General features: G+C 38.2%; 1 protein-coding gene across 1 annotated transcript; it reads left to right on the top strand.

The window, feature by feature from the left end:
• Positions 1-491: 491 nt before the first annotated feature.
• LOC138441462 (hepatitis A virus cellular receptor 1-like) lies at positions 492-19,833 on the top strand. The gene is made up of 9 exons (XM_069592490.1): positions 492-601; positions 972-1,026; positions 3,337-3,669; positions 7,004-7,819; positions 8,806-8,901; positions 12,264-12,319; positions 15,281-15,395; positions 16,276-16,312; positions 18,668-19,833. Exons 2-9 carry the CDS (start codon positions 984-986, stop codon positions 18,768-18,770), a joined length of 1,599 nt encoding a protein of 532 aa, XP_069448591.1. The 5' UTR covers positions 492-601; positions 972-983; the 3' UTR covers positions 18,771-19,833.
• Positions 19,834-25,643: the final 5,810 nt, after the last annotated feature.

Below are 25,643 nucleotides of genomic sequence, written 5' to 3'. Positions count from 1 at the left end.
AAATACTGGCCTGACTGAGAAAAAGGTATTCTCTGCACTATGAGATAAAGTGGTCATGAACTGCCTCCTAAGTCATGATTGAATTTATAACCATGAGGGGGCACTGCCAGCTAAGGAGTGTCCCTAGCCATCTGGTCTGTAAGAATTAAGTCACTAGCCATTGTAGTCACTGATACTCAATATACCCTGAAAGGAATTTAGTGCAGGATCCAAAATGAAGTACTCTGTGCTCTGGGAAAACTGGTAAAACAGGCCTTCAGATAGTTAGATGTTTACAGGAGAAATTTTTATGAATCCAAGTTTCATCTTCTGTACTCAGAAAAATGCCAAAGGCATTAATTGAGGTATTTGTTTCTTGTACCTAGTGGGGACCTTCTACTGAGATGTTTGATTGTACTTCTCCAAAATCACATATAAGCTTATCTCTCCACCCCTCTTGGGCGTGGTTCCTCAGAGCTATCTGAGAAGCAGTCTCCTGAGCCATAAGTGAAACTCACAACTCAGTTCTTAGCTCAGTGGACATTTGATAATTTGACTAAGGCTGGGGACTCGCCATTGTGACCACAAGGGAAGAAGTACCCTCCTCTTGCCGGAAAGCCAGGTGACTCATCTTCAAAGCTAAGGATAAGTGTACCTTTGCCGTGGGAAGTCTGGTCTTTGATCTGGCATTCCCTGCTAAGCCTTCCTCTCATTTCCTTCACGTTTGCTCCCTTTTCTTCTCTGTTTGCACTTTAAGTGTAGGAAAGGAGCTGGGTAAGTAGGGACTGTTTCAGAAGATAGCTTTGCCTGTATGTTGGAAGGGGCAGAGCTCTCAGTCACCTGGAGCAGACAGAGAGCTGAAGCCTTTGTAAGTGTACTCTTGCTTCCAGCAGGCAGGCTTCTGTGAGAAGTTGCAATCTGAGAATTAAGACTTGTTCTGATACCATCTGATTGAGGGCCACACCAAGCAGTCTGCTTTCTCTTTCCTTCAGGGCAATAGCATCATGCATCCTTGGGTAGCCATCCTGGGCCTCCTACTCCTGCCAGGTAAGTGAATAGGTGGTTTGTACTTTGGAACCCCAAGGATATAAGAGGTGTGTAGGGTGTGTGTGGTCGTGATGGAGGGGCACTTTGTCAAAGGTAATGGGATCAACTAGTGAGCAAAGAACCAAGCTGAAAACTTAAGCCAAAGGAACTGCTTAAATTCTAAGGATTAAAAAATCTATGGGTTGGTGAATAAGGCATGCTACAGTACAGAAGAGCTTATGCTGCCATTTGTGTTTAAATTAAAAAAAGAAATAGTAGGTAGATGGTCGTGTATGCATGAACTACTCAAGTGTATGTAAGAAAGAGTAACCGTGGACGAGGGTGGGAAGAAGAAATGGGGATGGTTGGGAAGGAGACAAGTCCTTTATTGTACCGTTTTGTACTTTTTGATTTTTTTAACCATGCGTAACTGTTTCTTTTAAGAAGAAAATATTTTAACTTCCCTGGTTTTCCAATGGTTAAAACTTTGTGTTTTCAAAGCAGTAAGCACGAGTTCTATCCCTGTTTGGGGAACTAAGATCCCACGTGTTGTGCCATTTGGCCAAAATTTCTTTTTAAATCAATAAACAAAAAATTTAATTTTTAATAAACAGAATTATTTAATTTATCTCATTTTAACATTCTATGAGATAGGGGAAATTTTTAGGAATAGACATAAACCTAAATTTAAAAAAAATCTCTAGAGGTAGGAATATGAGGAAAAGTACATTTTAAAATTATATTCTGTAACAGTTTGTATAATCAGCATAAATTACCTTTATAATTCAAAAATGATATTAAGCAAAATTAAATATAATCAGAATTCCAGTAATAAAAACTAGACTTATTTTATATACCAATGAGTGTTTTATTCCCAGAGCATTTCCTTGACTTACAGCCCAGTTCTAACTATGACTGGTTGTTGAATCTCAGATTTTTTTTAAGGACCACTCAGACTTCATTTGGTAATACAGTTTTTTAAACCACTGCTGCAGGAGAGAGTTTTCCTGCCTGTTTGTTTTTAAGAGGTAAAGTTTAATATTTGATTGAATATTGTCCAATTTTTTGGTTTCACCTGGCTAACTGGACAGTGCTCCATTGCAGGACAGTCATCAATTCACAAGAAGGGATCCCTGCTTGATTTTTTTTTTAATCGATCCTAAATCCCATGATGGGCTTCCCAGGTGGCTCAGTGGTAAAGAATCCCCCTACCAATGCAGGAGACATGGGTTTGATTCCAGAGTTGGGAAGATCCTCTGGAGAAGGAAATGGCAACCCACTCCAGAATTCTTGCCTGGAAAATTCATGAACAGAGGAGTCTGGTGGGCTACAGTCCATGGGGTGGAAAAGAGTCCGATATAACTAAGCAACTAAACAAAAACAGCAAAGCCCATTATAAGCCTCAGTTCCTTCTGAGAGTATTATAAACCCTTTTTTACTGAAAACTGATTTCTAAAGAGTTTACTAGGCTTCTGCCTTCTAGCCAATGATGCAGTAAATAGGATATAGCTTTTTTTTCTTTAACTTAGAGAAGATTTGTGAGGTGAAATTTTTTGCATAACCATTTTAAAAATTGCAGTAAAATTGAAAATCAAAATTTTAAATGCAACACAGTTTTAAAATCAGATTTCAACTGAGACAGTGATTGAATCTAAGGGAGAGGAATAGCTACCTGTATGTATTAACATTTAGTAAGCCGATACCTGGAGAAGGCAATGGCACCCCACTCCAGTACTCTTGCCTGGAAAATCCCATGGACGGAGGAGCCTGGTAGGCTGCAGTCCATGGGGTCGCCAAGAGTCAGACACGACTGAGTGACTTCCTTTTCACTTTTCACTTTCATGCATTGGAGAAGGAAATAGCTGCTGTCTATGGGGCCGCACAGAGTCGGACATGACTGAAGCGACTTAGCAGCAGCAGCAGCAGCAGCAAGCAGATACCTGTCAAACACAGGATAAAATACACACACACTGATGCATTGCTGGAGTGTCATTTGTTTCAAACCTTTTGGAGAGGAATTTGAATCATTTTCACCAAAAGACTGAACATATTTCTACCCTTTATCCTGATACTTTCTCTCATAAATCTGTCCTATTGGGAGGTAATCCTGAATACAAAAAGACGTTTATATGATGTTTCATTCTAAAATATATCTGATTAATAATAATACTACTAAATAATATGTTTATAAGAAAAATGCATATATTAAATTTACAAACTCAAGGTATGGTTAGATAATTTCAAACAGCATAAGCTCTATAAAGAATAAAATGAAAATAAAATTAAAGTTAAAATTTGAGACCTCATGCTCTGGTTTCTCTTTATTTACAGCTGGTGTAACCGCTTACCGTCGAGTGACTGGAGTGGCGGGTCGGAGTGTCACTCTACCCTGCTACTATAATGGAGAAGTCACAAGCATGTGTTGGGGCCGAGGGTCATGTCCTTGGTTCGATTGCGGAACTAACATCATCTGGACTGATGGATTCAGAGTCACCTATCGGAGGGATGGACGTTACCAGCTATATGGAGATATTCCTGGAAGGGATGTGTCTTTAACCATAAACAACGCTGCCGTGTCTGACACTGGCTTGTATTGTTGCCGAATTGAGGTGAGAGGGTGGTTCAATGACATAAAAACCACCCTAGAGTTGAAGGTCAATCCAGGTGAGCTTATCTTCCTACTTCTTGATCACTTCCTGTGGGTTCCCAGAGATAAGAGTTTTCTGTTTGATACTTTCTTTTCCTTTAGTAGAGAAAGAAAAGTTTCCTATGATCTTGTTTTCTAATAACTCTTCAACTGAATATCTTGTATTTGTGTAGAGTGAAGTGTTAAGACTAACCTTGATTCAAGACCATAGGCTAGAGGATCTTCCTAGTCAGCAAACTGTCTCCTGAAGCAGTGCTTCAGGAATACTAGTTGGTGCATGAAAAAGCACTCACTGTTCCACACTGAGATATAATGATATTTTTATGCAGCTGAATTTCTTCTTCTTGAAAATCTGACCTTTTCTCTGAGGTCATTTCTTCGGAGAATTTTCAAATGTTCTTTCTTAACATTTTAAGACTCATAGAGAGTTTCACACATATAAAACAGGTAATATAAGGTCCTGTCAAATAGATGTATCATTTGGTTTAGACAACTGTCAACTCAATTTTGTTGCATATACATTGAAAGAGTCTATATAGTTTCATCCCCTCCCTCTACCCTTGGATTTTTTGAAGCAGAATTCACACCGTATCATGGCTCAGCTGGTAAAGAATCAGCCTGCAATGCAGGAGACCTGGGTTTGATCCGTGAGTTGGGAAGATCCCCTGGAGAAGGGAATGGCTACCCTGTCCAGTATTATGGCCTGGAAAATCCCATGAACTCTATAGTCCCTGGCATCGCAAAGAGTTGCACACAACTGAGTGACTTTCACTTTTACTCACATCATATCACTAAATTGCTTGTTTAAAAATTAAAATCGCTTTCTTATCCATTTGACTGCTGGTGGACATCTAGGTTTCTTCCATGTTCTGGCTATTATAAACAGTGGTGCAATGAATATTGGGGTACATGTGTCTCTTTCAATTCTGATTTCCTCAGTGTGTATGCCCAGCAGTGGGGTTGCTGGGTCATACGGCAGTTCTATTTCCAGTTTTTTACGAAATCTTCACACTGTCCTCCTTAGTGACTGTACTAGTTTGAATTCCCACCAACAGTGTAACAGGGTTCCCTTTTCTCCACACCCTCTCCAGAATTTATTGCTTGAAGACTTTTGGATAGCAGCCATTCTGACTGGTGTGAAATGGTACCTTATTGTGGTTTTGATTTGCATTTCTCTGATAATGAGTGATATTGAGCATCTTTTCATGTGTATGTTAGTCATCTGTATGTCTTCTTTGGAGAAATGTTTGTTTAGTTCTTTGGCCCATTTTTTGATTGGGTCATTTATTTTTTCAGGAATTGAGCTGCAGGAGTTGCTTGTATATTTTTGAGGTTAATTCTTAGTTAGTTGCTTTGTTTGCTATTTTTTTCTCCCGTTCTGAAGGCTGTCTTTTCACCTTGCTTATAATTTCCTTTGTAGTGCAGAAGCTTTTAATTTTAATTAGGTCCCATTTATTTATTTTTGCCTTTATTTCCATGGGGGTTGATTCCAAGAATGTCTCCTCCAGTGGATAGCTGAAACAGCACATAGTACCAAACCCTATACATATTTTTTTCCTATGCTTATCAGTTCAGTTGCTCAGTCATGTATGACTCTTTGCTTATATACCAATGATAAATTTTAACTTAGAAATTAGGCACAGTAAGAGATTAAGAATAATAATAAAATAGAACAATTATAACAAAAAAAGAGAAAAAATAATTAAAATCACCTTATTGCAATATGAGAACATTTTCATCTCAATAACTGTTCACTTTTGTTTTTTAAGAATTTTGTGAAATCCAAAAGTCTCATGGGAAGTTCATGTGTTTCTATCTTGATGTAGACATTTTAATTTTTCTTACCACTTGGTGAAAGGGGCAGGTTCTAAAGGATTTCCTGGCTTCTGGTGCTCTTTCATAGTAAGTATTCTCCCACTAAAGTTTCTAATGAAAATAGAACCCAATATTCAGAGCCTTTATCAGCTAGGTCTCTTTTTTTAGTTTAAATGAGCTTGATATTTCAATTTCATAATTTTTCCTAATTTCATCAAGAACACTTAGCCCATTTGATGAAGGCAAGTAAAATCAGGTCAATTCTGATGCAGAATATAGCTGACTCTGGGAAAACATCTAGGAGGTAATTTAAGAAAGCCAAAAGATGCTGGAGCTATACACATGTGGCATGAGGCTGTGTGTGAAGAAGAGATTATTTTTGGAGTTGTGAAATTATGTGATTGGTCTGGAGGAAGAAAGAAATGAATAGGGGACATTTATAGTGCTTATAAATTCTTTAATAGATGAATATTTGTAAAGCCACTGCTCTGTCCAGTGGGAAACAGGTTCATACCTGAGCCAAAGTGACTCTGCCTCCAACCTGATACTTTACTTAAGTTTTCTTGAACTTTTCACAGAATGAGCTTACTTTCAACCCCTCTTAGGGCTCTTCCTCAGCAGCTTTTCCTAGGCTTAGTGTCCTAGCTTCTTCCCTAGGAAATATTTACTCCTGAGCAAGACACATTAGTGAAACAAGCTGATTAAATTTCCTCCTTGCTATACTCCTTTGATCAGATGTTTTTCTTGCTTCCTCTTTTTCTTAGGTTTCATTTTAAACTGAAGGGAGGGGATTGAGTCTGCACTGTTCTTCAGCATCTTTAACTACACTGTTAGACCCAGGTCAGCAAACTGTAGCCATACGACCAGATCAGATTATAAAAGAAGCTCACCAACAGGGTTTTTTTTTTTTTTGATGAATAAAGGTTTATTAGAATACAGTCCCATCCATTCATGTATATACTATCTATGACTGTTTTCAGGGTTTCCCAGGTGGCATATGGCATCTGTGTTATCCAGCGTATGTTAATGATGTGAATTAATCCACATTTAGGATGCAGATATGTTGGGAGGGTACCCTTAGAAGTGACAGAAGTGAATGCTATTTATTTGGTCAATATTCTGGTTCTTGGGAACTACTATTTGGGTTCTAGTCATGTACTGCTGAAAGGACAAAGACAGCTTCAGGCTCTAGACACTTTTCCCTCCCTCACAGATGTTTATGAAGATATGTGAATCTGATATGTATGACTAGTCTTTACAAAGTGCTTCAACAGAAATCCCATGTGTCATTTTTTAATAGTAACACCTCCCGAAATATCATCCTTTAAATGCCACTGTTGCCTTGTTGTGACCACGTGTTCACTCCCTCCTCAGTCACAGATTCTAGTTGACCAATGACAAGAACTTGGAGTTCCTGGGAGATAAGTGCTGAGTTCTGCTGGGGACAGTCTCCTTGGTTGTATTGGTGCACAGGCCCAGCACGAGTCTCTTGTTTCCTGCTGCTTGATGAATCCCTGCTTTCATGTTGATTTCTAGCTCCACCTACAACAACGACCACCACCACCACTACTACTACAACAACTACCACCACTACTCCAACAACCACCACTACAAGAAGGACAACTCCCACCACTACTCGGAGAACAACCACCACTACAAGAAGGACAACGCCCACCACTACTCGGAGAACAACCACCACTACTCCAAGAACAACCACTACAAGAAAGACTACTGCCACCACTACTCCAAGAACCACCACCACCACCACCACTACTCCAAGAACAACCACCACTACAAGAAGGACAACCACTACAAGAAAGACTACTGCCACCACTACTCCAAGAACCACCACCACCACTCCAAGAACAACCACCACTACAAGAAGGACAACTACCACCACTACTCCTAGAACAACCACTACAAGAAAGACAACTACCACCACTACTCCAAGAACCAGTACCACTACCACTCCCACTCCAAGAACAACCACCACTATAAGAAAGACAACCATTACTACTACTCCAAGAACCACTACCACCACCACCACTACTCCAAGATCAACCACCACTACTAGAAAGACAACCATTACTACTACTCCAACAATGACTACTACTATTACAATAACAACCTCTACTATCCCCCAAACAAGAACAACCACAACTCCAACAACCACCACCACCACCACTGCTCCAACCACAATGGTCACCACTGCTCCACCAACCACCACCACTGCTGTGCCAGCAACAATCATCACCAGTACTCCAACCATGACAGTCCCCACTGCTCCAGTGACAGCAAGGTCCTCTACTTCTGCTCTTCCAGTGCCAGCACCCACAAAGGACCTCCAGCCAGGTAAGCAAAAGTACTGCTAAGTGCAGAAGTTTTTAAAGTAAGGATATGCACCATCCAGGGCACTGTGTTGAGGCAGATGTACAATTTAGGGTAGGGATTCTTAACAGGTTTCCAAACCCTCTTATATTCATCTTTTATATCTTTAAGCATTTTCAGAGTGAGAGGGACCTATGGTTTTTATCAGATTCTCAAAGCAATCATTAATAGAAAAAAAAAAAAAAGAAAGAAAGCCAGACCACTGGTCAGGGACATCTAAGAAGGATGGTGCATTCAGCCAGTTTAACACAGAATTATGAGGGAAAGATAAGGGTGCCAGAACAGGGCCAAGTGAATGACAGTCTATCTTACAAGGAACTCTGAATAGAGATCATTTAATCCAGTTTGAAGCCTAACCCAACACTTGAGGATAAGATTTCAGTGAAGCTATGTCAGGAAAGATTTCTGTTTGCTGTGTCAGGAAACATGCTAACTGCTTTAAAAGTATTAAGCCCCTTAATTCTTATGACAACCCAAGGACTGATGCTAAAGCTGAAGCTCCAATACTTTGCCTACCTTATGCAAACAGTTGACTCACTAGAAAAGACCCTGATTCTGGGAAAGATTGAAGGCAAATGGAGAAGAGGGTGGCAGAGAATGAGATGGGTAGACAGTATTGCTGACTCAATGGACATGAGTTTGAGCAAACTCCAGGAGACAGAGAAGGACAGGGAAGCATGGCATGCTGCAGTCATGGGGCTGGAAAGAGTCGGACACAAATAATTCTGTTGTTAGACTCTCAGATCATTATCTAAATCAGATTTGTTCATGACAATGAAATGCCTACATAGCAGGGTAAGATGTCCATACCTCAAGGACATCTGTTAATACATTTCTAAGAAAGAGTCAAAGGGTAATTTCTGATTTAGTTTTGTTTGTTCTTTCTGCTGGGGGTGTAAACGTTCCTCCACTAATTGAACACTATTTTTCCCTTCTTGTCATTCCTATAGCTTCTTTTTCTTCTCCAACTCAGACAGCAGAAACCCAGCCTGCTACCCTGTATGAAACAAACATAACCAGCTCACCATGGCACTCTTGTTCAACAGGTAACTTCAGTTTCTTTTCTGAACACCTGGGAGCATTCAAATTTTGATAAATATTAGCACATTGTTCAGAGCACATATTCTGAAAAAAGACAAGCGTGACTTGAATGCCAACAATGGCTATCCACTCAGCTATGCAACTTGAACAAATGTCTTATTACCCTCTTTGAATCTGTTTTTATCCTTTGGCAAACGGAGGAAATATTACTTATTCTTACAAGCGTTATTTGAGATAAAGATCTGGGGACACAGTTACAAGGTAAGTGATAGAGTGGCAACTATGAATGTTACTTGAAATTCCAGAAATATGTACATTTGTGTGACATAGGCAGGTAGTATGATTTGGGACCATCCACATACATATCCACATTTTTCTAAATAAAATGAATCAGCCTGTCTTTAAACTTATTTCTAGGCATACTTCCCTGGACAGAGCCTTAAAACAATTAAATCCAAACTGGTCCAGACCAAACTAGTTACCTCTAAGCGCCAGAAACTACACAGAGCCAGGAGGCTCCCCTGCTGCCTTGTTGAGCTTTCATTTCACATGGACACTTTGAGCTGGGTTGAGAACATGTTCACCAGAACCAAAAAGGCACGGCCCACTAGGATTGTGTTGTTGCTGCCTTTGCTGCTAAGTTGTTTCAGTCATGTCCGACTCTGTGCGACCCCATAGACGGCAGCCCACCAGGCTCCCTTGTCCCTGGGATTCTCCAGGCAATAACACTGGAATGGGTTGCCATTTCCTTCCCCAAAGCATGAAAGTGAAAAGTGAAAGTGAAGTGGCTCAGTCGTGTCTGACTCTTAGCGACGGCATGGACTGCAGCCTACCAGGCTCCTCCATCCATGGGATTTTCCAGGCAAGAGTACTGGAGTGGGGTGCCATCGCCTTCTCCGAGGATTGTGCTATTCCACTCTAAAAGACTCCCAGTTCTCCCTAGTTTCGGAAGTCCATATTCTTTTGAGGTGTAAGATTAGTTTGTTTTTCCTGTAATGGAGAAATATGATATTGAATTGCCATCTTTCTCAGCTAACTCTGTTACCCATGGAGGTTATTTGGAGAGTGCCATATGTGAACCCCTTTGTAATGCAGAACTGGTTATTTGTCCACGTGCTTGTGAAGCATCCAATAAGGTCAGACTTTGAAAGACATGTGCGTATGATTCGTCATGTAGCAGATACCCAGGGTAGCCTACTTTGCCAGTCATTCAAGGAAGCTCTTAACTGAAAATGGACTTGCAGTGGATTTTAGAGAGGGACCAATTTAACTGAAATTAGCTAATAGTGACATTTGGTTTCGAAAGTGGAATCCTTGGTGTGAGTTGTTTCTGGGCATAAAAGCAAAGAGAAAGCAGATAAAAATACAGGTAAGAGCAGTTGGAGCAACTGCACCCCACACTTTTAGGCTAAGAGGAAGAACAAAGTAGAAAATGGGAAATTGTTCTCTAAAATATGTCACTAAAACTGGTCAAGTAGACTTGCCAGCATGGAACAGACGTTGGAGCAGCTGTGTCCCCACGACTTCTCTGACTGTTGCCGTCTTGGCAGCATCTCTGAGGCCCTTCAGCCAAATCCTCACCGTGCCCGAGTCACACTTCAGTGGGTTAAAGCCTCACAAAGCAAAGAATGTTAGTCCAGAAGGAATCTTGGTTTTCGCAGGGCCTGCACCTACCTTTCCAGATGCATGTGCCAGCAAATTGTTGTGCGTTATCTCATTTAATTCTTTCAAGGCAGGTTTATTTCTTGCCATTGCCAGACTGAGGAGGACATTCAGTTCTACTTTGGAGACAACAGCTTCCAATTCAACTGCCCACCAATGGCAGTTTCAAGCTGCACGCCCATGGGCGAGTTGTTTCATTCCTCACTACATGTTTGTAAGGAATGAAGGACATGATATTTGGAAAATCCATTGCATGGTGTCCCTTGCCCATTGCTCCTATTGTTATATAGCAACATAATTGTGATATCTGATATTTGTTTAATATGGTGTTAAGCACCTTACATGCATCATCTAAAGTGATAACTTTATGAGATGGGTACTATCAACAGCTTTAGCTCAAGGTTACCCCAGCTGGAAATGTAAATACATACATTTACATGCGTATATATGTAATGTGTATGTAAAGGACATTGGTCGAGGTCACATTGGTAAGTGACATGTCAGCACTGAAGTCAAGTTTCATCTGACTCAAGTCCTTGCTATTTTTTTTTTACAAAATCACTCATTCTATAGCTTAAGGATTTAAGGTTATAACATAAATCATACACAGAGACTAGACTTCGACACTGTCTTTGTCTCTTGAAGAAGCAGTGTCAGAATGTTTAATTTGTAGATACAGTAGTGTAAAGTGTGAAACTTAGGGGGAGTATTGTTGCTTCGTTTTTACTACCATTAGAAAATGATGGTTTTATAGCTCTGTCAGTAGCATGTGAATCTCTGAGACCTGCAGTATTTTCACTGAATGGAAACATAACGTGTGCAGTTGTTATGAGCTGAGGCTCTTGTCCTTTAGTAGAGCTGGAAACTTCAACCATTTCAGCACCTCATCTAAAATTTCAGATTAAGAAAGTTGGTATAAGGATGTAAAATGCTTGTGTATAATAGATACTCAGTAAAGGGAGAGTCCTGTATTTGACCTATAGTTGCTTAGCAGGGCCAACAGTATATGTTCTGTGGGACAAAAGAGATATTTCAAAACACTATTAAAATTTGGACATTGAAAACTTTTAAGGCATAGTATCCTTTTATATTGGGAGTTTAGGTAGTATAAGGTACACTGGCCTTGGGAGTGTTGTAACATATTTTCTAAAGCACTTTTAGATTAGTGTCTGGGCACAATGGCATATAATGTAGGATTTGGATGCCACCTGTTGAGGTATCTTAATGCATTTCACTCACATTTAGAATGTAAAACCAATGTAATGTTCATTTTGAACAGAGTGGTTCTGCTCTTTGGATGTGTAATGACCTCTGAGCAGTCATTGGAAGTTTCGGACCTGCTATGGAAATATTGATTATTTATCTGTAAGCAGTAATTTTTAACCTAGTTCTGAGAATGAGTCACTCTGTCTTGTCTAAATTGTCAGTAAATTTTCTGTGAGCATGCATTTTTCTCCCCCATAGGGAGAAAAAAATGGTTCATTTTCAAACGGTCCATGACAAAATGGTTAAGAAATACAACCTTACTACTTAAAGTAACAGATGTTATTAACTTGGTATTATTCTTGGGATGCCTACAGCATTAGGCCATATGATTATTCAACTTTCCCTTCATTACCAGAAGGCAGTGTGAATATATTTGGTGTTTGCAGGAAAGTTCAATATCTTTTTGTAATTCTTATTAACTTTCTTTCTTTTTGAGCAGATGGAAATGGCACTGTGACCCAGTCTCCAGATCCCCATTGGCATAACAATCAAACTGTAAGCATAGTCCTTCCTATTTTATTAGCCTGGTCCACTTATATGTCTCTTCTGGAATCAAGTTACATTTAGAGATTATTATTGTCAGACTAGTCAAAAGATTGATTCTTTCTAATTTAAAAAATAAAGGAGGGAAAGAATTTGACTCTTACATAGGGATAGTTTAATTAATTTTAAAAGTCTATATAGATGCACTGCTTTGTTAGAAATACCTGAAAAGTGATATTTTACTCTAGACACACATATACACCCAAGACAGAATTTCTCCCAACCAGAAAATAAGAAAAAAAGAGTGAATTAATTCAGGCATAGTGACTTAACATTACATAACAAGAAAGACTTGGATCATTGTTAGAGAAATAACATGACTTGAATTGATGTAGTGGAATGGGGGCCATCCCCACCAAAAATGTTATGTCAGTGAAAGTGTGGTTCCTTAAACATAGGCCCCCTAGTATCCTTTTCCATTCCAATTTTCCTGCTATAGAGAAACGTTGAGGCCACTGCTGATTCTTTCTATATATAATCCTCCCCATAAGATGACATATTAAGGTCCTATGGTCTTCAACAACTTTGTGATTCTGTAATTTGTTCTTACACTTTTCCCACAATTAGGTTGGGAAAATCCAAGGGACTATAGTCTCATGATACTCATCAAAGCCTCATCTTTGTGTAAGTTAGAATTTATCAGTGAGTTTTTACTTTTGGCTCCTTTGGGTTGAAAAACTTTCCTTGCACTATGTGCAAATAACTCTTAGAAGCAAAAAACATGACCAGATTCAGGTATGAGAGTAATCTTGATTGCAAGTGGGGAGAAATTGCAGCATGGACATTGTGAGAGAAATTCAAGTTCAAGTAAAGTGGGGTTAATGTGACGTCAAATGGCCTTAGTTGCATAACTTAGTGACAATGAGAACACTACCACGTAGGAGTGATATGAAAGATTAATCACCCTGATGATATGGGTACTGATTGATCTGATGGATATGGGCTGCTTTGTTGTGCTTGTTAAATAGCAGAACTGCCACCATGTAAATGTCATGTCAGTGAGACTTATGCTAGTTTTAAAAAAAGAAACAAACACTCTGAATGAGAAGATTGTTTTTGACCTCAGTTACCTGCAGGACAGGTATATTCAGCAGCTATTAATCTCTTCTATATATTGTAAGCAATATAGAAGCAAGTTCACAATAGGTGGCAGCACAATTGTGGGCTTTTTGTGTCTTGACCATGAAGATATCAAGGTGTCTCCCAGGTATCTTGAAACCAAGCAGCATATATATCCACCCAGTAGGTCAACTTCTTGAGCTGCATCTTAAGGAGCAAATGAACATATATATAAATATGTATAAAACAAGATATACATTGCTGCTGTTCATAATCATGAAAATGTTATAACCAACCTAAATGTTCAATAATAAGAGATTAATAACTTATCAATTAAGCATGCCCATTTATTGCCATTAAAAATGTCACTTCAGTGTACCTACACCATGAGAAGACAGTCTCAATTGTTAAATGAAAAAACTAACTTTTCAGATAGCATGCCTCTGATGAAGTAAGTAGAGGATCGATGGCTGATTAGGGAACTAAGATCCATATGCCATGTAACATTGCCAAAAATGAAAAAAAAAATTGTTATATATAAGTTATAGAAACAAAATTAAATGATGTATATACTGTAGTATACATTGGATACAGTAACTGTGTCTGTTAAGAAAAGTACTAGAAAGATAAAATTCTAGAAGAGTATGTAATGAAAAATGGTAATAGTAACTATTTCTGGCTATTGAAATTATGGTTGATTTTTGTTTTCCTTTCTTTATCCTGAGCTGCACACTCTAAAATGAACTTCCAGTTTTTATTTAACATAATATTTTTTAAAAAGCAAGCAAAGACTGCTTCCTGTAACCCTGTGTTCCATCTAACTGCTTTCCCTCCCACAAATAAGGTGATAACACAGCTTTTCCCTCCCAAGGCACTGACTGTTTTCCATTTAGGCAAGGACAGCTCAGAGGCTAGGTCACCCCCCTCTGTATTCCTCAGAGTGTTTATCAGGAGGTACCTGAAGTACCTTTCCCAAGAACCCTATTTAATCTGCATTTGACAGAAAAAGAGGTTTGGAGAGGCTAAATAACTTGCTAGGGCCACAGAGCAACTAAATAAAAGTTAATCTGGGATTCTGACTCCAGAGATTAAACTCTTATGCAGGAGGAGACTTGAGAGTTAATCTTTTTTCCTGATTTTCACTTCCTTTCTGTTAAAATACCTACGTGGTGGGACATCTTTAGAATTAGAATTAAGCTATATAAAGGAGGCAAGCATGATGGCCTGGTATACTTTGGGTTTACTCTAGGAAGTGATGATCTCTCACACTAGGAATTTTTTTCCCAATTGCACAGCATTTTAATTGTTAAGCAGAGCCATGAATCTGAGCAGCAGCTTTCATGCCCATTTATAAAGACATAGAATCTTGAATTCTAGTTCAAAAAAGCTTTTAAATTAATGGCCAGTTTCAGGAACTGAACACATTCAAGTAGCACCACCATGGCAACTTACATAGGAACCAAAATTGTTTTTTATTAGTATCATAAGAGGATTATTTATGATAAGAGATTTTTAAAATAATATGTATAAATTATAATAATAAAGCACACTCATTTGAAGCATACAGTGTGAGTTTTAACAAATCTGTACCCTTCTCTAAATACCGCTGCAAGTAAAATGTAAACATTTCCACCACCCCCAAATACACTTTGAATTTTGAGTTGTCTTAGAATTTCATCATAAGGCTTTAACTCTACATCATTTGGTATTACCCCTCATGATCCAGAACTAGCCAGGGGCCAATAAATCATAATGTGTCTGGGTATATTATTTTCTGAAATGTTTTCTTCTATAACTCTAACAAGATTGTTTTATTTTTTCTGTTTTGTGTTTGATCTGCTGGTGTTTCTGTAGGTTGCGGCGCTGGCACAAGAAACATGGATGAGCACCAACAAGGGAGTCTACATTGGCATCTCGGTTACTATTTTGGCACTGTTGGTCATGTTTGTGGTTTTCTGGATTAGGAGAAGTAAGTCACCTCAGGACTGAAATATTCAGAAATATTCTTGAGCCCACAGGAGTATTCTTTCGCCAAATGCATGTAGCTGTACATTCCATAAGATATCAGTTTCACATAACTTCCTTGGTTCTTACCTTGTTCTTTTAAACATTTTTTATTTATCTTAAATTTATTGTTCCATAAACATGATATTTAAATTTTCCATAGGTGAAATTAAATATGGAGAAATAAGCACTGGTTGTGTAAAGTTGAGATTTGGAAGTCAAAATCCACTGTAAGATTTGTTCCCTCCCATTTTGTTCTTTTCCCATTCCCTCAATTACAAATTTTTATCCATATCGGGGGTAAAACTGTTGATGGTTTTATAACGCCCACTTAATAGAAGAAGCAGAAGAGACATTAGGAGGGCACATCATTTCAGAGCTAGGAGAACAAAGGGCTTCACACGACAGTCATCCAACACCTCCTAGTCTCCTTCCACCAGCTGTGTGTGTATGTGTGTGTAAAAGCTGTCATCTATGGGAGAAGTGCAATATTGAGTGGTTTTTTTCTGTGAAATAAAATGGCATTAAAGTAAGCTAGGGCATGTAAGTCAATATACTAAACCTACGAATCACAAGATACACTATACCAAGGGGCTTACTTGGCTCCTAGAGATTCAAGAGAAGTACCCTGGAGTTATCAGTTTAGGGTCCAGATTGATTTTTTTTCTCCTTCTTTTTAAAAATATTCTTTCTTTAAAATTAATTTTTTTTTAGACTTTGAAAGCTATACTGATTTTGCTTATATTAAAGTAATAATCATAATAATATACTGGTTCGGAAAAAAAAATCTCATGAACTCTTTGGCTTGCATGTTTAATTTTCTCTTCATTTTCCCCTCAATTTAGGATATTTTTGCCTGGGTAACAAGGTGGAGCTACTGCGGTAAGTTTGAAATGATTTGTGTTAATAATGCCTTTTGATGTTCTTCCTCTAGTAAACATAAGGAAAATTTATCTGTCCCTCTCTTCTTTTCCTTCCAAGTTCTCCATTTTATACTCTGGATACTGAAAAATCTAGTATATAGAGCACCTCCATTGCTGTTCAATCTTTCAGTGATGATTTTCAGCATCTCTATACTGCTGCGGCTGCTACTAAGTCACTTCAGTCGTGTCCTACTCTGGGCGACCCTGTAGATGGCAGCCCACCAGGCTTCTCCTTCCCTAGGATTCTCCAGGCAAGAATACTGGAGTGGGTTGCCATTTCCTTTTCTAAGCATCTCTATATTTCTCTGGAATTGTGTCATAACTGCTACAGAAATAACACCTCAAACCTTATCTCTTAGAGCAAGAGAACTAAATCACAGATATTGTTTCAGGGATCATTTGAATGGGTTGTTTAGTTTGTTATTTGATTTCATTCAGTGCTTTGTTTATTGCATGTCTATTGAGTCTCTATTATATTCCATAAAGATGAGCAGGACAGACAGAAAACATATAAATGAATAAACAGGCCCTTATAGAACTTCCAGAGAAATACCACAGGGAGTACTGGAGCAGCGCAGTAGGCTATGTGAGTGAGCCCCAAAGAAGCAGAAGGCAGCTCTGCAAAAATCTGGAGGAAGACACCTCCAGGCTGAAGACCCACAAAGGCAGGGCTAGGGACATGCCAGCTCCCCACGGTTCCAACCATCTCCTATTATTCCATACCCAGCCTGCTCTGTTCATTTATATTAGTTGTCTGGCCTCACAGGCATTTCAATTTACAGTTTTTGCAAATTTACCCCTTCACCCAATAAAAAATTAAATCTTCTTTATATGCATCCCTGGGGTCATTTTCCCAAGCATCTGTAAAGGTAGGAAACCACTACCTACTTCCAACAAAATAAACTGCTTCATCTGGTCCAGCTTGGGCTTTAAGCCAAGTCTTTCTTTGATTCTGAATTCGTCCCTCTTTAACTGCCATCCATTATTCTTAGTTCTCTTTCATTGGATGTTTGTATCCAATCTTTCCTATATCTGAGTTAATCACATGAGCCAGTCCACAAAATACGCCTTGAATAATCTCCAGCATATTGCAAGTGTTCCATAGATGCTGGATTTTATTATTGAGACGTGCCCTTCACAGCAATAAACCTGTGAGACAGGCAGTAGTAGTATTCTCAGTTTACTAATTAGAAAACAGGTTTAGAGATGTTAAGTGACATCCAAGGTCACATCACACAGCAGGTCTCTTAGAGTCCTAAACCAGACTTTTAGGAGTTTTTGATGTCAGCCTCCAAGAGTGGAAAAAAGTAAGTGCTCCCTACAGACAGAAAAGCATGAATGATCACATCCTTTAGTTCATTTTTGTTCTTTCAATGTTTACTTTTTTAAAGTTTCAGTTTTAATCACCTAATTAGAAAAGAAAATATTTATTATAGAAGAATCTGTATAATATAGAAAAGCAAATCAAACAAAAGCAAAAAGGTGTATTTCCTCATGATGTTAATTTTGGGGCAGCTATATCATGTTAACTCATTGTGAGCTACTGACCCCTAACCTGTTTCCACACATGTATGACTAATCTGTTTAAAAATCAGAGCTGAGTGAAGATTCAGTGCATTTCATATCATTTCTGGGCAGGTTTAGGTAATAAAAACAGTGCCTACAGACAACTTCTAAAAAAGCATTGATATCAAAACCCCACTAACGACCTTTGTGTACACTTGATGTGTGAGCATTCATGTCATAAAACTCATCTAACCCATGGCTTTCTAATTTTGGCTAAGGCAGGGTGTGATTTTTGGCTCTGTGATCTAGAACATGCTTTGGTGAAGCAATAGTATTTTGCCACATCTGATATGCTCTGATATTTTGTATACTTATATGTATTTATCTTAAATACAGGATACATACCACTAAATAACATCACTAAAGGGTCACAGTCCTCGGGTAGAAAAACACCAGCCAAACCATTTCCTGGCCATCTTTGAGACTGTGCATCCTGGTTTAATACTTCAATTTGATGTGTGGTATTTGTCTTGTTAGACTATAAATTTTTGTGTTCTATTGCACGAGTGTCTTGAAAGAGACCAGTGTGAGATTTTTGAAACCAAAAGGTGTGACTTTCTATCTCATTAAAAATAATTTCCTGTAACTTCATATTCACAATTCTGGAAGCTTCTATTCATTTCATAGGATGTTTGAATGGGGCTGTGAGTAATGCAAATACCCAGGCTTGAATGAACATAAACAAATATGCTGCTCATACTTGAGAAGTGATCTTCTCTTTTTCTCACTCATGTTATTCTTTCTACAGTGTCATTCCATTGAAAGATTCTCGCATTGGAGCTTTGAAAAATGCAGCTCTGAAGCCTATCCAAGCAGAAGACAATGTCTACATTATTGATGACTATCACTAAGTCCTGGATCCAGATTCTAAATTGTTATGCCCTTGATGGTAGAAGACAGTGACCAGATACCGTGTCAGAGTCCTCTGAATCAGCTGCAGAATTTTTCAGTCAGTTTCTCATGGCATTCCTATGAGTCAGGGACACTGGGTAGAGTGATGCTAGGTCGACTGTGAAAAGTCAGCCTCTGTCACAGAGTCCTAATTTTTTATACTAAATTGGCTCAAACTTGCTGATCATTGCAGAGGTCTCTTCAAAACATGAAACATACTTCTTAGAATTGTACATTCTCTTTAGACCTCATGATTCCTGTTTTCCATCAAGAATTCTCATTGGGAAGATAGGAAAAAATACTTCTATCTCAGTTGCCAAGGCTGTCAAGATTACCTGAATACAACTTAGAATCAGGACATCTAGTCTGGGACTTAGAGGACTTAACAAGCAAGCACTTCATGCTTGTCTTTTTTTTTTTTTTTTTTTTGTAAATAAAGTGACTCCAAATGTGATATTGCTTAGGGTCCCCAAAGTTTCAAATCATGGTGTGTACAGGTTTTTATTTACCCAATAGAAAAATGGCAGTGAGTGTAACTTTTCCATTATAGACAAATTTGTTTTCTCAGGGTTCTGGAAATACAAGGCATTAAATGCTTTCTTTGGGAGAAGGATGGTATTTTAGCAGTTAGAAGAAGCAATGGTATTGAGTAGACCATGAAGACACCAGGAGAAGAAAATCAATAGCCATATAATTTATGATATTTTTGCTACATCAATGCCACAGTTCTAGGTGCTTATGTTGACAACTGGAGGGCTCTGATTTTTAGAACGAGGCAGGGCAGAAATAAATACAACAAAAAAGAGAGGGAAGGAGTAGGAAAGAGGCTTTCTGTTTTAGAAAATAGAGTTTGCAAATATAATAGTATTGTTTGAGAGTGTTACCAATTTCTACAAAATGCTAAATTGTCCTCAAACCATTGAGGACAATGTCCAAAATGCTAAATTGTCCTCAAATCAAATTTAAAATTTGATTTTTAAAATTGTTTTGGAAGGATAAAAGATCTTTTTCATATTGAATCAATACCTGTGTTATATATCTTTTTCACAACTCAATTAAATGTTGCTTTTCCTAAAAGAATTAGACAAATGCTAAATGTAAGGATAATTTAATAATTTAGAAGCATTTCTACATGAATAGTTAAAAGACTGGAGATTAATTTCACTTTGAGTAAACCCTGAAATAACTCACGCTTGAGTAATTTGGGGGACATTCAGAGCTACTCACACCAAAGTGGTCCATGAGGGATGGATGCTTGTTTTTTCTTTTTTTTTTCTCTTAATATACATTTATTTATTTTAATTGGAGGCTAATTACTTCACAATATTGTAGTGGTTTTGCCATACATTGACATGAATCCTCCAGGGGTGTACATGTGTTCCGCATCCTGAACCCGCCCCATCCCTTCCCTCTGGGTCATCCCAGTGTATCAGCCCTGAGAACCCTGTCTCATGCATCAAATCTGCACTGGCGATTCATTTCACATATGATACTATACATGGTTCAATGCCATTCTCCCAAATCATCCCAACCTCGCCTCTCCCACAGAGTCCAAAAGACTGTTCTATACATCTATGCCTCTTTTGCTCTCTCGCATACAGGGTCATCGTTACCATCTTACTAAATTCCATAGATATGCATTAGTATACTATATTGGTGTTTTTCTTTCTGGCTTACTTCACTCTGTATAATTGGCTCCAGTTTCATCCACCTCCTTAGAACTGATTCAAATGTATTCTTTTTAATGGCTGAGTAATACTCCATTGTGTATATGTACCACAGCTTTCTTATCCATTCATCTGCTGATGGACATTGAGGTTGCTTCCATGTCCTGGCTCTTATAAACAGTGGTGCAATGAATATAGGGGTACATATGTCTCTTTCAATTCTGGTTTCCTCAGTGTATATGCCCAACAGTGGGATTGTTGGGTCGTATGGCAGTTCTATTTCCAGTTTTTTAAGGAATCTCCACACTGTTCTCCATAGTGGCTGTACTAGTTTGCATTCCCACCAACAGTGTAAGAGGGTTCCCTTTTCTCCACACCCTCTCCAGCATTTATTGCTTGAAGACTTTTGGATAGCAGCCATTCTGACTGGTGTGAAAAGGTACCTCACTGTGGTTTTGATTTGCATTTCTCTGATAATGAGTGATGTTGAGCATTTTTTCATGTGTTTGTTAGCCATCTGTATGTCTTCTTTAGAGAAATGTTTGTTTAGTTCTTTGGCCCATTTTTTGATTGGGTCATTTATTTTTCTGGAATTGAGCTACAGGAGTTGCTTGTATATTTTTTAGATTAATTATTTGTCAGTTGCTTCATTTGCTGTTATTTTCTCCCATTTTGAAGGCTGTCTTTTCACCTTGCTTATGGTTTCCTTTGTAGTGCAGAAGCTTTTAATTTTAATTAAGTCCAATTTGTTTATTTTTGCTTTTATTTCCAATATTCCGGGAAGGTGCATCATAGAGGATCCTGCTATGATTTATGTTGGAGAGCGTTTTGCCTATGTTTTCCTCTAGGAGTTTTATAGTTTCTGGTCTTATGTTTAGATATTTAATCCATTTTGAGTTTATTTTTGTGTATGGCGTTAGAAAGTGTTCTAGTTTCATTCTTTTACAAGTGGTTGACCAGTTTTCCCAGCACCACTTGTTAAAGAGATTGTCTTCTCTCCATTTTATATTCTTTCCTCCTTTGTTGAAGACAAGGTGTCCATAGGTGTGTGGATTTATCTCTGGGCTTTCTATTTTGTTCCATTGATCTATATTTCTGTCTTTGTGCCAGTACCATACTGTCTTGATGACTGTGGTTTGTAGTAGAGCCGGAAGTCAGGCAAGTTGATTCCTCCAGTTCCATTCTTCTTTCTCAAAAGTGCTTTGGCTCTTCGAGGTTTTTGTATTTCCATACAAATTGTGAAATTATTTGTTCTAGTTCTATGAAAAGTACCATTGGTAGCTTGATAGGGAGTGCATTGAATCTATAGATTGCTTTGGGTAGTACACTCATTTTCACTATATTGATTCTTCTGATCCATTAACATGGTATATTTCTCCATATATTAGTGTCCTCTTTGATTTCTTTCACCAGTGTTTTGTAGTTTTCTATATATAGGTCTTTTGTTTTTTTAGGTAGATATATTCCTAAGTATTTATTCTTTTCATTGCAATGGTGAATGGAATTGTTTCCTTAATTCCTCTTTCTGTTTTCTCATTGTTAGTGTATAGGAATGCAAGGGATATCTGTGTGTTGATTTTGTATCCTGCAACTTTACTGTATTCATTGATTAGCTCTAGCGATTTTCTGGTGTAGTCTTTAGGGTTTTCTAAATAGAGGATCATGTCATTTGCAAACAGTGAGAGTTTTAGTTCTTTTCCAAGTTAGATTCCTGTTCTTTCTTTTTCTGCTCTGACTGCTGTGGCTAAAACTTCCAGATCTATGTTGAATAGTAGTGGTGAGAGTGGGCACCCTTGTCTTGTTCCTGACTTTAGGGGAAATGCTTTCAATTTTTCACCATTGAGGAAAATGTTTGCTGTGGGTTTGTCATACATAGCTTTTATTATGTTGAGGTATGTTCCTTCTATTCCTGCTTTCTGGAGAGTTTTTGTCATAAATGGATGTTGAATTTTGTTAAAGGCTTTCTCTGCATCTATTGAGATAATCGTATGGCTTCTATTTTTCAATTTGTTAATGTGGTGTATTATGTTGATTGATTTGTGGATATTGAAGAATCCTTGCATCCTTGGGATAAAGCCCACTGGTCATGATGTATGATCTTTTTAATGTGTTGTTGGATTCTGATTGCTAGAATTTTGTTAAGGATTTTTGCATCTATGTTCATTAGTGATATTGGCTTGTAGTTTTCTTTTTTTGTCGCATCTTTGTCCGGTTTTGGTATTAGGGTGATGGTGGCCACATAGAATGAGTTTGGAAGTTTACCTTCCTCTGCAATTTTCTGGAAGAGTTTGAGTAGGATAGGTGTTAGCTCTTCTCTAAATTTTGGTAGAATTCAGCTGTAAAGCCACCTGGCCCTGGGCTTTTGTTTGCTGGAAGATTTCTGATTACAGTTTCAATTTCCGTGCTTGTGATGGGTCTATTAAGATTTTCTATTTCTTCCAGGTTCAGTTATGGAAAGTTGTACTTTTGTAAGAATTTGTCCATTTCTTCCAAGCTGTCCATTTTTTGGCATATAGTTGCTGATAGTAGTCTATTACGATAATTTGTATTTCTGTGTTGTCTGTTGTGATCGCTCCATTTCTATTTCTAATTTTGTTGATTTGATTCTTCTCCCATTTTTCTTGATGAGTCTGGCTAATGGTTTATCGATTTTATTTATCCTCTCAAAGAACCAGCTTTTTGCTTTGTTGATTTTTGCTATGGTCTCTTTTGTGTGTGTGGTTTTTTTTTTTTTTGCATTTATTTCTGCCCTAATTTTTAAGATTTGTTTCCTTCTACTAACCCTGGAGTTCTACATTTCTCCCTTTTCTAACTGATTTAAGTGTAGAGTTAGGTTATTTATTTGACTTCTTGTTTCTTGAAGTATGCCTGTATTGCTATGAACCTTCCCCTTAGCACTGCTTTTACAGTGCCCCCAGGTTTTGGGTTGCCGTGTTTTCATTTTCATTCATTTCTATGCATATTTTTATTTCTTTTTTGATTTCTTCTGTGATTTGTTGGTTATTCAGCAGCGGGTTGTTCAGCCTCCATTTGTTGGAATTTTTAATAGTTTTTCTCCTGTAATTGACATCTAATCTTAGTGCATTGTGGTCAGAAAAGATGCTTGAAATGGTTTAAATTTTCTTGAATTTACCAAGGCTAAACTTGTGGCCCAGGATGTGAACTATCATGGAGAAGGTTCCATATGCACTTAAGAAAAGGGTGAAATTCATTGTTTTTGGGTGGAATGTCCTATAGATATCAGTTAGGTCTATCTTGTGCATTGTATCATTTAAAGTTTGTGTTTCCTTGTTAATTTTCTGTTTAGTTGATCTATCCATAGGTGTGAGTGAGGTATTAAAGTCTCCCACTATTATTGTGTTACTGTTAATTTCCCTTTTCATACCTGTTAGCATTTGTCCTACATATTGTGGTGCTCCTATGTTGGTTGCATATATATTTATAATTGTTATATCTTCTTCTTGGATTGGTCTTTTGATCATTATGAAATGTCCTTCTTTGTCTCTTTTTACAGCCTTTGTTTTAAAGTCTATTTTATCTGATTTGAGTATTGCTACTCCTGCTTCTTTTGGTCTCTGTTTGCATGGAATATTTTTTTCCATCTCTTCACTTTCAGCCTGCATGTGTCCCTTGTTTTGAGGTGGGTCTCTTGTAGACATCATATATAGGGGTCTTGTTTTTGTTTCCATTCAGCCAGTCTTTGTCTTTTGGTTGGGGCATTCAACCCATTTACATTTAAGGTAATTATTGATAAGTATGATCCCAGTGCAATTTACTTTGTTGTTTTGGGTTCAAGTTTATACACCCTTCCTGTGTTTCCTGTCTAGAGAAGATCCTTTAGCATTTGTTGGAGAGCTGGTTTGGTGGTGCTGAATTCTCTCAGCTTTTGCTTGTCTGTAAAGCTTTTGATTTCTCATTCATATTTGAATGAGATCCTTGCTGGGTACAGTAATGTGGGCTTTAGGTTTTTCTCTTTCATCACTATAAGTATGTCCTGCCATTCCCTTCTAGCCTGAAGAGTTTCTATTGAAAGATCAGCTGTTATCCTTATGGGTTTCCCCTTATCTGTTATTTGTTGTTTTTCCCTTGCTGCTTTTAGTATTTGTTCTTTGTGTTTGATGTTTGTTAATTTGATTAATATGTGTCTTGGGGTGTTTCACCTTGGGTTTATCCTGTTTGGGACTCTCTGGATTTCTTGGACTTGGGTGACTATTTCCTTCCCCATTTTAGGGAAGTTTTCAACTATTGTCTCCTCAAGCATTTTCTCATGGTCTTTCTTTTTGTGTTCTTCTTCTGGGACTCCTATGATTCGAATGTTGGAGTGTTTAACATTGTCCCAGAGGTCTCTGAGATTGTCCTGATTTCTTTTAATTCTTTTTTCTTTTTTCCTCTCGGTTTCGTTTATTTCTAACATTCTATCTTGTACCTTACTTATCCTATCTTCTGCCTCCATTATTCTGTTTGTTCCCTCCAACATCTTTTTGTGCTCATTTATTGCATTATTCATTATATATTGACTCTTTTATTTCTTGCATCTTCTGAATCCTTGTCTCCAGGCTATTTATCTGTGACTCCATTTTGTTTTCAAGATTTTGGATCATTTTCACTATCATTATTTGGAATTCTTTATCAGGTAGATTCCCTATCTCTTCCTCTTTTGTTTAATTTGATGGGCATTTATCCTGTTCCTTTACCTGCTGAGTATTTCTCTGCCTTTTCACCTTGTTTATATTGCTGTGTTTGGGGTGGCCTTTCTGTATTCTGGCAGTTTGTGGTTCCTCTTTATTGTGGAAGTTCCTTGCTGTGGGTGGGGTTGGATGGGTGGCTTGTCAAGGTTTCCTGGTTAGGGAAGCTTGTGTCAGTGTTCCGGTGGGTGGAGCTGGATTTCTTCTCTTAGCACATGAGATCTTTTAGTTTTGGCATTTGGGATCTGGTGCCCTGACCAGGGATTGAACTCTGGCCTCCTGCACTAAGGGTGGAGTCTTAGCCACTGTACCACCAGGTGTGTGTGTTGTGTGTTGGTCATTCAGTCGTGTCTGAATCTTCGCAGCCCCATGGATTGCAGCCCACCAGGCTTCTCTGTCCATGGAGTTCTCCAGGCAAGAATACTGGAGTGGGTTGCCATTCCTTTCTCCAGGGGATCTTCCCAACCCAGGGATCAAACCC

This window comes from Ovis canadensis, chromosome 5 (genome assembly GCF_042477335.2).
Source record: "Ovis canadensis isolate MfBH-ARS-UI-01 breed Bighorn chromosome 5, ARS-UI_OviCan_v2, whole genome shotgun sequence".
Classification (NCBI taxonomy): Eukaryota; Metazoa; Chordata; class Mammalia; order Artiodactyla; family Bovidae; genus Ovis; species Ovis canadensis.
This window is presented reverse-complemented; position numbering and strand designations above follow the sequence as displayed.